The sequence below is a fragment of the Apodemus sylvaticus genome, chromosome 10 (genome assembly GCF_947179515.1).
Source record: "Apodemus sylvaticus chromosome 10, mApoSyl1.1, whole genome shotgun sequence".
In the NCBI taxonomy this organism is placed as follows: domain Eukaryota; kingdom Metazoa; phylum Chordata; class Mammalia; order Rodentia; family Muridae; genus Apodemus; species Apodemus sylvaticus.
The window spans coordinates 58,405,994-58,418,442 of record NC_067481.1 but is presented as its reverse complement, the minus strand read 5'-3'; the positions used below and the strand labels follow the sequence as shown (position 1 = coordinate 58,418,442).

The window sequence follows — 12,449 nt, the reverse complement described above, 5'->3', positions numbered from 1 at the left end:
GGGTCAGTGCTCTCAGCCTTTCCTGAGTGTTAGGACTTTCTAGAAGCTGCAAGTTTCCTACACACAAGCATCTCCCAGATCACTTAAATCAGTGTCCTAGCTAGGGTTACTACTGTTCTAATGAAACATCATGGCCAAAAGCAAGTTGAGGAGGAACGAGTTTATTTAGATTATACTTCCAGATAACAGCCCATCACTGAAGGAAGCCAGGACAGGAAATGAAGTAGGACTGGAACCTGGAGGCAGGAAATGATAGAGAGGCCATGGAAAGGTGCTGCTTATTGGCTTGCTCTTCCTGGATTGCTCAGCCTGCTTTCTTATAGAACCCAGGAGCAACAACCCAGGAGTAAAAACACTCACGAGGGGCTGGTCCTTCCCCCATTCACTAATTAGGAAAATGCTCTACAGGATTGCCCACAGCCCATCGTACAGGGATATTTTGTGCCACTGAGATTCCCTCCTCTCTGATGATGGTAACTTGTGTTAAATTGACATAAATCACAGCACAACAAAAACACATCACTGTTAAGCCACAATCCTTCCATTGTTGTTTATCCCCAAGGTCACGCAAATAGACATCACAATATAGAACATTTTACAAAATTAAAAGGTCCCACATTGTTATAAATTCAAACTTTAAAAGTTACCTCTTAGAGATTCCCCACCCACAGGAGCTACATATTTCCATTCATTCTCCTGACCCTCTGGGCCTCTTTCCTCTCTCCCTACACCCATGCCCTCCCTTTTCTAGTTCCCTCCCTCTGCCTCTTATGACTATTTTGTTAACTCTTCTAAGTGTAATTCAAGAATCTTCACTTGGGCCTTCCTTCTTGTTTAACTTCCTTGGGTCTGTGGGGTTTATCATAGGTATCCTGTACTGTATGGCTAATATCCTCTTAACATGAGTATATGCCATGCATGTCCTTTTGGGTCTGGGTTACCTCATTCAAGATGATATTTTCCAGTTTCATAAATTTGCCTGAAAATTTTCTGATGTCCTTGTTTTTAGTAGCTGAGTAGTATGTATGCCATTGGATTTCTCAAAGAAGTCTCAGAGGTCTGGGATTGGGGAGGCTACCAGGAGTTAATGCAGGTGACTTAAGCCAAGATGTCAAACAGTGGGGACTTGGAGCCTGAAGAGGCCATTTCTTGTAGCCAAGCAGGGCCTCCAGTGGAAGGATAAGAACACCAACCCACTTAGAATCTTTTATCTGAAATTTGTCTTATCTAAAAGAATGCAGGGATGAATATGGAACAGTGACTGAAAGAATAGCCAAACAATAACTGGCCCAACATGGAACCTGTCCCATGGGTAAGCACTAATCCCTGACATTATTGGTACTCTGTTATCCTTGCAGACAGGAGCCTAGCATAACTGCCCTCGGAGAGGCCCTGCCAAGTGGGGACTGAAACAGATACAGATACCCACAGCCACATTTCGGATGGAGGTTGGGGACTTTTTTGAAAGAGTTGGAAGAAGGAGTGAAGGTCCTGAAGGGGATAAGAATTCCAAAGGATGACCAACAAAGTCAACTAACATAATGCCCTGGGATCTCTCAGAGACTGTGAGCCACCAACCAAAGAGCATGCATGGGCTGGATGAAGGCTGCCAGCACCTGTGTGGCAGATGTGCAGCTCAGTCTCCATGGCCACCTTCTCTGGCCTTGGTGGGAGAGTATGAGCCTAATATGGCAAAGACTTGATGCTCTAGGGTTGGGAGATAGCCATGGGGGTAGAGGTAGGGGGAATCCACCTTCTCATAGAAGAAGGAGACAGGGAGCAATATCTGGGATGTAAATAAATATATAGTTGCCTCTTTAAAAGTATCTAGTCTTCTTTAAAATGCAAAGTCTCTGTAAAACTTTTAAAACTATTTTTCAGTTCAAGATCTCTTAACTGTGGACTCCTGTAAAACCGAAAATAGATTAAATACTTTCTTATTTCAAGAGGTAATAACCACAGCATACTCTCAATCTAACCTTCATGCCTTCAACACCAGCACCACTTGAATGAATTTTACATTACTAAGTTCAGCTGCCAGCACAAGGTATAACCTTGGCTGCCTCTGGAACACAGCCTCTGTGTACTGACCCAGAGGAAACACTACGCAGAAGATTTCACCTCAGTGATGACAGTCCTTTGTCAATCGTATCTGATTCTTCAGCTCCAGAGGACCAGCATCCACTGTTCCAGCAAAATAAAAGTTTCACTTTAGTAGTTCTGGTCTCTTGTGAACCACAGCTGATTCTTCAGCTCCAGCTGACCACACACCACAGATTCTTCACACAAAAGTCCCAGTAGAGTGTCTGCTTCCGTCTGAGATGTCACAAGCCAGGCCTCTGTCCTCTGCCCTGTTCTCAGCATTCTTATCTTCCGCTCCTGCAGAGCAGCTGATACTCAATGGCTTTTCTAGCCCAAAGTTCTAAAGTCCTTCCACGGTCCCCTTAAAAATACCATGGTCAGGCCTGTCACAGCAATACTCCACAATCCTGGTACTAATTACTGTCCTAGTTAGGGTTACTATTGCTATGATGAGACACTGTGACCAAAAGCGATCTGTAGAGGAAAGGGTTTATTTGGCTTATGTGTCCATACTGGCATCCACCACTAAAGTAAGCCAGACAAAAATTCAAGCAAGGTTGGATTATCAAGAAGGTAGATATTTGGGGTCTATGACTTAATAGAGAATTAATATGTTCTTCCACACTCTGAACAGGGCCTCAGAGACTCCTCAGGGGAGTGACAAATGGATACAAGAGATTAGAGAACTGGCTATTTCCTTCTCTCTACTACATATGAGTATTTACTGACAGGATAGAGAAGGGTGAAATGGGGAAGAGGATGACAGGGGGACTTGCCTTTATGACTGTTCCTTCTTTCAGTTATCTCTAGAAATATCTGCCGTAACAGATGGAAAGACATCCTAATTAAAGCCATTGACCTAAACTGCTTACTCTTTACTCTTTACTACTATGCAGCAAGTAATAATCACACACACACACACACACACACACACATCTACACATATGCACACATACAAACCACCCCCCACATGCACAGACACAAATACCACACACACATACACACACATGCACATACACAGAAAGAACACACACACACAACACACACACCATTACATGTTCTGCCTGTTTTCCACCCACTCCTTCGGAATCAGTTTTGGCTTATGGGCATGGCCACCAACACATGTGACTGAACGACATATAAAGGTCAGGGCTAGCCTTTAGCATAGAACTTTGGGGTAGTCTTTAGAAATGAAACAGTATCCTCTCTGGGTTTTTCCCTGACTTCTCTGCAACAAGCATTAGATAAGAGACTAAATGGAAGAAATAGAATTGTCTTTGTGACAAGTGTTTTGAGCACTAAGGCACAAAAGATTCTTCTGCTTTCTTTTCCTTTCAGAGATGAACTCTTGGTGTGTGTTGACTCTATTTTCTCTGGAGTCTACAGTAAACTTAGAATGTAAAATTGACTATGTGGCACAAGAACAGGATTTACGAAATTCAGACAAATGAAAAAAACATACACCTCAATTAATTTATTATTGTGCATAATAGAGGAAGAAGTTACTAGACAAGGTGTGAGTTAGTGAGTATTTGCGGGGCACAGAAAATCACATTATGTGCTATTTTCTTTCTTCATCACAGAAACAGCCAGAAACTGACGATGGTTTCTTAACTGGGCTTTTGGTATAATTTTGTTTGTTGTTTAAATTTGTAGAAGAGCTTTTTCCTTTATCTAATCATTCACAAACATCACTTTTGAGTAAGCTTGGAGAAAATCTCAGCATATGAGACCAGGTAGCAATATCAAACATTTAGAATAAACTAGGCATGCCAATAATCCCATTATTCAGGAGGCTGAGGCAGGAAGATTGTGAGGTCTAACCTGCACTATATAAAGATATTCTATCTCAAAAACGTTCCTTTATTACAACTTGTCAAGATATTCATACACCTTACTCCTGTGCTAACAATGGAGCATTTTTACATCCAGGAGAAGAAATGAGTTTAAGAACAATGAACTCAGAGGAATAAAGGACAGAGTAGGTCTTTGAAACTGAAATAAGGATAAAATGAGTATCTTAACTTCTATATAAATAAAAGTACAATAAAATATTGTCAATCTGTTGCTGCTCAAATATGATAAAGAGAGACAAGAGAGAGAGACAGAGACAGGGAGAGACAGAGACAGAGACAGAGAATAGGAAGGATGTGTTCTGACTCCTGGGAAGCTAGCCACAACTGGTCAATGCTGACTGTAGAACAGGATCTGTAAGCAGGATGAAGAACAATGTGTACTGCCCAATATTCTACCGGCCCAAAAACTGGAGGTGCCCACTCTGAACTGTGATCCCCAGTCCTGCACACTCTGTGTTGGCCCGTCTCAGGACCAATGTCTGCCCATTTGTCCAATCTAAAAGATGAAGCATCCCATACTTTTCCCCTAGCTCCTGTTGATTTTCCCTCCTGTTTTTCAAAACCAGTTATGGACATTGCTTCAATTCAGGCCTTAGTATGTTGATTCATGGCTGTTATAATGTCTCAGCTGAGACCTGGTCTTCAGTTTGTCCTGCTCCACATGAAAGTGGGAGTTATATTACAGTCAAATTTCTAGTATCTGATGCTTTAATGTATATCTTTTATTCTTACTAATTTATTAACCCTGTAATTTGGAATGTGGATTTTATTTTTCTTTTGGGCTAGAAATAGACTTGCAGTACAATCCTCTGTCATGATGCTAGAAAGCAGGTACCAGAAAACCAGACATGTAATCATGAGGAACACAACTGACATTTTGTGTCCTACTGTGTTGTTAGCTGTGGTGTTTGGTATGTCAGGTATGTCAAAGATTGTGAGAACAAAGCCCATTGTACATCTCAAAGGCTGTATTCTCAGACTGGGTCATCTGGATACGTCTATCTTCATGTCCCAGCTCCTGCATCTCAGTTGTGCTCACTCTGAGCCTTATACTTTCAGCCATTGGGCCTTTTTGTCCATGACTACTTTCTCTAGAACATCATTGATTGCTATCCATCTTGTTTATTAACCCCAAATGGAGTTGACTTGCCATTAAATCAATAAACACCCAGGATGTGTGGTCAGATTCAGTTAAAGATGGTACCAAGAACATGTCTCATTTCTTGTTTTTGAAATTAACCCTAAGGCTATAATTTGTTGATGTCAGGGGGTGTATACTTCTGAAAAATTCTAGTTCCCTTATAATTCTTGGCTAACTCCACTGTTGAGGCCAAGCCTCATATGCTCTATGGAAGCCTAAATCATACAAATGGGTCAGGTTAACTGGTAAGTCAGGCAAGCTGAACCAATAATTTATCTTTATGTTAGTACCAGCTATGTTTCTGGTACTAATTTAATGACCAATATGGCTCTATTCTCTAGTGTTGGAAATGACAACAGGCACTTTGCAAGCAGAATCCATGGCCTCTTTTTCCCTCATGTTCCTGTGTCAGGCCATTAGGAAAACCTGTTCTTTCTTGTTGCTGTTGTGCACAGCTTCTAATGGAGGGCATCCTCAGGTTGGCTTTGCCAGCTGTTCACAGAATCTGGAGACCAGTTGAAATCTCTACCAGTCTCTCTGTGAGTTGTCACTCATAGGATAGACTTTCTAGGCTATGGATATGTCACCTTAACCTTGGAAAGGTAGGAAGAGTACTTACCAAGGCACCTTTCTTTAAGGTCAGGAAACCTGTGCTCAAAGGTCAAAGACTGATCAAGGGACTGAAAGAAACAGGGAACATTGGTTTCAGTGCAATTTGTCATAGATTGAAAAGGCAGTAGAGGGTCTTTGAATTTGAGTGTGACAGTTTAGTCAATTATTGTGAAGAGTGAGAACTCATCTAGGAAATATGCTGAGCTGTCTTAGAAGAACTAAAGGAAGAAGGAACATTTGACTTGGGCATGGAGTGGGAATCTAAATTTCAGAAGCCCAACTTTGTACTGCACCTGTCAGATGGCAAGGGCCTAATGAGACACTCATTTTCTTCTTCTTCTTCTCAAAGACAAGAACATTAGAAGCTGAGCATAGCCCACTGCAGGAACAGAAACTTGTATTGTCAGAGAATGCAGCAGGCTCTGGAGATCCATTAAAAAATAAAAACATATAGGAACAAGAGTACACTTGGCTATACATTTTACATACTCACACACACCAAAGTAAGAAGCAAAACAACACAACACAGGAGTTGATGCCTGCTAAGCTTCCCTTTAGCAAGAGCCCCACAATTCTGGAAGAGAAATGCATCAACATTTCAGCAGCATTTGGTTTCTCAGACTATTGTGAGAGTTCTTAGGGAAGCATTCTCCTCTAAAGATTCATCTGCATGTGAAATTAACAGATGTGAATTTAGAAAGCCAGCTAAGAGTAACACCATCATGGCAGACACCAGGAAGGAGTGCTAAGAAGGAAAAAAATCACAGTCAGAAAGAAAATAAAATAGCCCAGCAGCTGAACAATACACACGTTACCTACGCATGAGCGATGACTACCACCATTCTGAAGAACCCACAAAAGGACACCATAATTGGTTCCTGTCAGTCACTGAGGGGAGATATTTCTGTAAGCATCTATGGATTCATTTGAAGGATTTAAGTAGACAGTTGGCATAAAGGCTTGTGTATGGCTGCCATTGACAGGATTGTGATGAACACTGACCTCTTGTAAACTCCCCCTCCCCATTTGTGTTGCCTCCCTGCATCTGAGTTCAATTTAGAACTTTCACTGCACACGCAAAGAAAGACCCAAAAGATATGCCTTGAACTGTAAAAGAATGGTCCCCTGATGTGTTCCACAAACACTCTCAGCAACAAACATTGCTTTGGAATAAAGGTATAACCCCTTAAAGTAACTGTTAAGGTGTAGAGTCATTTGAAATTCTAGGTCCCGACATGTTTGCTTCAAAGATAACTAGTTACTGCCCTTCAGGGTAGTGCTTCTCAAACTTGGCTACACAGGAATCATTAGAGAAGCTTTCCTTGATACGGATGCCCAGGTCTTACCCCTAAGGGTCTAATTTAGTGGGGCTTCAGGACAGGCTGGGCACCGCTCTTCAAAGCTCTGCATGGTGATCGTAGGTGCATCCCACTAGAGAGCCACAAGCTCTATATGTTCATATTGTATGTAGTTGAGAGTCCCATTTTTGCCTGACTCTTAGTAACACCATCTTGTGTTCTTCAGATCCAATGGTGGCTTTAGAAGGTGGCAGCTGCTCAATATATATCAGAATGTTTAGTAGTGAGAGCAGGTCCTTACTTTGAGTGAGGGTAAAGGGGTACAGAGATAGACCGGGGGGGGGGGGAAGCCTGTGGGTGTTCTTTACCCAGAAGACTGGTTATAAGCATGATTATATGTGATGATTGTAAGATATGATTCAAAGCAACTAGAAGAGAGGATGTCCAAATTTTTTCATCACAAAGAAATAGTGTTTGAGGTGAGGGATATTCTTATTATTCCAAATTGAACTTTATATAACGTATAAATGGGCCAAAACATTATACTGTGTCTCAGAAGGTATACAGTTATTACCTGTCAACTAAAATAGATTATTTTTAAAAGATTAGGCCAAGACGTGAGACTTTCAGTATTAAAACTTAAACGGTAGACCACCAGGACAGCTAGACAACAACACACCAGGCCTAGCAGATAACACATTCAGCAATCATCTTGTTAATTCCAGTAACCAATTATGAGGGGACTGCCATTACCATCTGGAGCACAAACAGTATCAAACAGCCTGATGTGATACAGACATGGGTAACAGACCTGGAGAATTCTCCCAGTCCTTCTGTGTGCTTCCTCCACATGGAGATTTTTATGTATAAAACCACAAAAACTCATCCCTGGGACACAGATCACAGTGAGGGGTAGAAGGGGAGAGAGCTCCCTAGCTATTCAGACATGGCTTCCCTTCTGAGGTAAGACCCAGAGGCTAAGCAGTGGGTGGGAAGATGATTCTCCATAGACCTAATCCCAGGAGTTTGCCTCAGTGCCACTGTTCTGACCAGTGCCTCAGGGGGCACATTGACCAGGAGGCAGGGAAGCAGGGAGACACCAGCTATCTAAAAGTCTTATCAGCAAGAAGCTGTGTATGCAAGACCTGTGATTACTAACAGAGAGGTACCGCAGGATTACCAAGTGCAGAGAAATGTCCTCAGATGGTAACCTTTTGCAAAATCTTAAACTACTAAAATGCCTTCCAACATTCTTTAAGCATTCTAGCAACCAGTTTTTAAAATGTGTGTGTGTGTGGGGAGGCATACATATGATATGTGCCTGTATGTTTTCTAGCAACTACCTTTTCAGCCCAGCCAAAGAACCAAAGTCTGAGAATTCAGAGTTCTAATTTAGAAAATCCCAATCATTGTATCAAAATTTCCTGATGAACCTCTACAATTCCCTCATTAACCAGGGGGGCATAAGAAGCTTTTAAAGCTTCTGAATCTACTGGGAAGGTAGTTGTCCAGTCCTACACAAAAGTAGGACTAAGACTCCACCCACTTCAGTACTGCACCTACACAGAGAAGGGGCGACTATTAAGGAGTCTTTCTCTGCTGCAAGAGCCAAAGCAGATGCTCCAGAGGAAGCTCATGACCCTGGCCCATACCTGAAAGGGGCTTCTTTTCGAAACCTCTCCTGGAATTGCCGTTGGTCCTCATCAAAGGTTGAGCAGCGTTGGCAGAGGAGGGCCACTTCATTTGCCTGTAGAGGGGCCACCTGCTGTCTCACAGTGATGGCCATCTTCTTCATGTTCTTCCACTTCTCAGGAAGTTCCTGTGAAAAACACCTGGAATGCTCACACCCATTCTGCTTTCCCCTCCCCTACAACCTGAGGCTCCACACCATCACCCTCTTGCTTTCACCCCTGCTGTAGGGCTCACTGGGATATATTGGTCCCATGTTTAACTCTGCGTTGTCACCCCACTCTTCCCCCACTTACCTCTCCAGTTGTCTTCTTTCTCCACACTCATCTGCTCTGGATTCAGCACTATACCTATCCACTTCAACCTCTGACCTAGTAACCCTTGCCCTTTTCTATAGTCCTTAAGGGTGTTTGGTTATTTTCTTGAGTTGTTGGTTTATTTATTTTTTTTCACTCAGACCGTCTTAACATCTTTAAGATCTGATTGTTTTCCCCAGACCAAATGCTTGGCTCAACCTTTTGACAGAGAATGGGGCAAAGCAGGGATGATATCCTAGGTAGATGTTTTTTGTCAACTTGGTACAAGCCAGCATCAAATGTGAAGAGGGAATCTCAACTGAGAAATGCCCGCAACAGATTGACAGTATTTCTTGATTAATTATTGCTATGGGATAGCCCTCTGTGGGTTGTGAAAATGATACTGTATGGTACAAGAAAAGCAGGCTGGATAGCCAGGGACCAACCAATAAGAAGCTCTCTTCCATGGTATCTGTTTCAGCTTCTGCTTCAGGTTTCTGCCTTGAGTTCCTACCCTGGCTTCCCTCAGTGATGCAGTGTGATGTGAGAGTTGAAATAAACCCTCGTCTGGGCTAACTATAAAATTCCAGTTTCAAAACAAGAAGAGTTTCATCTTTAAATCTGTGGTAAAACTGGTATCACCATGAGTTCTGCCACTATAATTTTCAGTAATTAATGATTTCCCTAAAATGCTAGACATTATCTATGCATTATACTTTATGGTCCTAAGCCCTTGTGTCTGGAGTCATCACAGAGCCATTCCTCATTTACTATGACCCCACCTACCTGGCCTCTAAGATCCTAAAACTCTCCTTCTGTCTTATAAAGGATGAGAGGTCAAACGTACTGACCTCCAGTTGCTTGAACACAGTTTCTGGCAGTTCTTGCTCATAGGACTTCAGAAGTTCAATTGTTTGCTTCAGGGGCTCAAACATGTCATCGGTGCTGCTCTGCCGTTCTTTAAGGGTGACAAGGTATCCCATGACCTCAACCAATCCTTGGAAATCTCCTTTCTCCATGCTGTTAAGCAAACCACTCTTAGTGTTCGTTATGAATGAGTCAAGGTCAGCCAGGCTGGAAGAACAAAAAGCACAGGACTGATCTCCTTGCGCCCCTCTAGAAGAAGGCTACTGACATCTCTAACAGGAAATATTGTCAGAGAAAGCCCACCATGGGCCTGGCACTTGAAGGGGCTATCCCTGTGATTAATGTGTCTTTCTTCACCGGTGTACCTGTTAGGAGTGATGAGGGAAGCCCTAGTCCCTCAGGATATGTGATGTATGAATGAACTGTGTGCTCCTAGGTAAGGTCTTAGACCAGAAAAAAAGTATGTAAATGGGGTAACTTATGTTGTCATGATAACTCTATGGATTAGTTACTGCTTCTTCGTCATTGGTAACTTGTGGTGTTTGATCATGCACTGTGTCTAGACAAGATGGTTTCATTTGGGAAAGTAAGCATAAACAGAAACTCTTCATGCTGTTCCTGTAACTTATGTTAAGTCTGAAATAATTTTAAATCATTTTTAAAAGGCAAACATAAGGGCTGGGCATAGTTGTGCATACCTTTAATGCTAGCAGTTGAGACTCTGAGGCAGATGGTCTCTGCGAGTTTAAGGCCAGTCTGGTCTACATAGAGGGATCCAAAACAGGCAGGTCTACACAGAGAGAACATGTCTCAAAAGTAAACCAAATACAAATAAAAAAAATATGTTCTTGGAGAAAGGATCTCTTCTCTGTCTCTCTCTGTCTCTCTGTCTCTCTCTGTCTCTCTGTCTCTGTCTCTGTCTCTGCCTCTCTCTCTCTCTCTACCTCTCTCTCTCACACACATACACACACACACAGAGGCAGAGAGAGAGAGAGGCAGAGAGAGAGAGAGAGAGAGAGAGAGAGAGAGAGACAGAGACAGAGACAGAGACAGAGACAGTTATTAGACATGACACCATGGCCAAGACACTTAACCTCTCTGGCCCTTAGTTTCCTTACCTAGAACATTAGAAGATTCATCCTGTCTCACTAGCTGTTATGAGAGTTAAGTAAGGAACATTCTGCAACTCAGCAAGTGTTCAGCGAGCATCTATTAGGAGCCCTACCAAGTTCCCAAGGGTTGAGCGTAGAATGACAGAGAAGATGAACAAAGTCCCTGCATTTCTGAAGCTTGCATAAAAGCAAGTCAAGGAAGTAGGAAGCAAACTAATAACATGCACTGCACAGCTTCACACATAGATTAATGGAACTGAAGAAAATTAGGATGAAAGGATGAAGACTCAAGCCAAGACTTGATGAGATGGGGGGGGGGGGAGTGTCAGCAAAGGCCTTTCTATGAGGAGCATATTGAGAAGAGAAATGAATGAGTAATGGAGTGAGACAGAGAAAGGCAGGGAGGTGGGAACCCCAGTGACAGGAAGGAAGTGCAAAGGCTTTGGAGGTTGGTTAAATTGTATGTGATTGAGAAAGGCAAAGTCAAGGTGACAGAGGCGTAAGAAGAAAAAGAATCATGGAAGAGTGAATGTGTGCCTAACAGGGCTCTTGCAGACCTTAGTGAGCTCAGATCCTATTCTAAATGGAAGAATTCTGAAGACAATGCATGGTTTCATCCATGCCTGTAGACAGCTCTGCAGCTAGACAATAGATTTTGACTAGAGGTCTGCTGCTAGCAATGGTGGCCTTGGTGGTAGGGAGACGAGAAAGGAAGTGAAGGGGAGTATCCAGGGGAGGTTGCCATCTGAGAGACAGTGCTTCTCTTGACCTGGGTGGTACATAAAAGAAGTGATCAGATTTGGGATAATTCTGTACATAGAGTACAAGACCAGTCAGTGGGTTGGACTAGGCATTTAAGGGAATAAGAAAAAATCTGAGACACTTCTAGCAGCGAGTCAAATGCTAACACCATTTACAAATGGGAAGGAAAACTAGATAAGGCTGAGTTATATTATGGGAAATGAGAAAGTAAAAGGCCTTGAACGTTTAGTCAACTGCAGACACCTAAGGTAGGCATCAGCCAGATTGTGATGGTTAGTATCAACTGCCAGTTTGGTATGATCTAGTGTCACTAGACAGATAAGCCTCAGGGCATGTCCATGAGAAAGTTTCCGGATTGCATTACTGAATCATGAAGACACACCTTAAAAGTAGGCAGCACCATTGCACACTGGGGTCCTGGACTGAATATAATGGTGAGGGCTAGCTGAACGTCAGCATTCACCTGACCTGCTCTACTTCCTGGTTGCCTCACAACCACCACAGCTTCTCCACAATGATACTCTGAACCCCTCCTCAAAACGTAAACCAAAAGAAAGCCCATAAGTCAGCATTTCTCAAATTGTGGGTCATGATCTCTTTGGGAGTAGAATGACTCAGAGGGGGTCACCTGAGACCATTGGAAATATCAAATATTTGCATTATAATTCATAACAGTAGCAAAATTAAAAGTTATGAAGTGGAAATAAAATTAATTTCATGGTTGTGGGGTCATC

The 12,449-nt window shown here is 42.5% G+C and overlaps 1 protein-coding gene across 1 annotated transcript in view; it reads right to left on the bottom strand.

The window, feature by feature from the left end:
* Window positions 1–12,449, bottom strand: part of Dnah9 (dynein axonemal heavy chain 9) — a 347,292-nt gene that overhangs the window by 254,832 nt on the left and 80,011 nt on the right. Inside the window, exons 18-19 of the mRNA XM_052195119.1 lie at window positions 9,826–10,048; window positions 8,642–8,808 (exon numbers count right to left, since the gene is read on the bottom strand). Coding sequence (XP_052051079.1) covers window positions 8,642–8,808; window positions 9,826–10,048 — 390 coding nt within the window. The remainder of the gene's footprint in view (window positions 1–8,641; window positions 8,809–9,825; window positions 10,049–12,449) is intronic.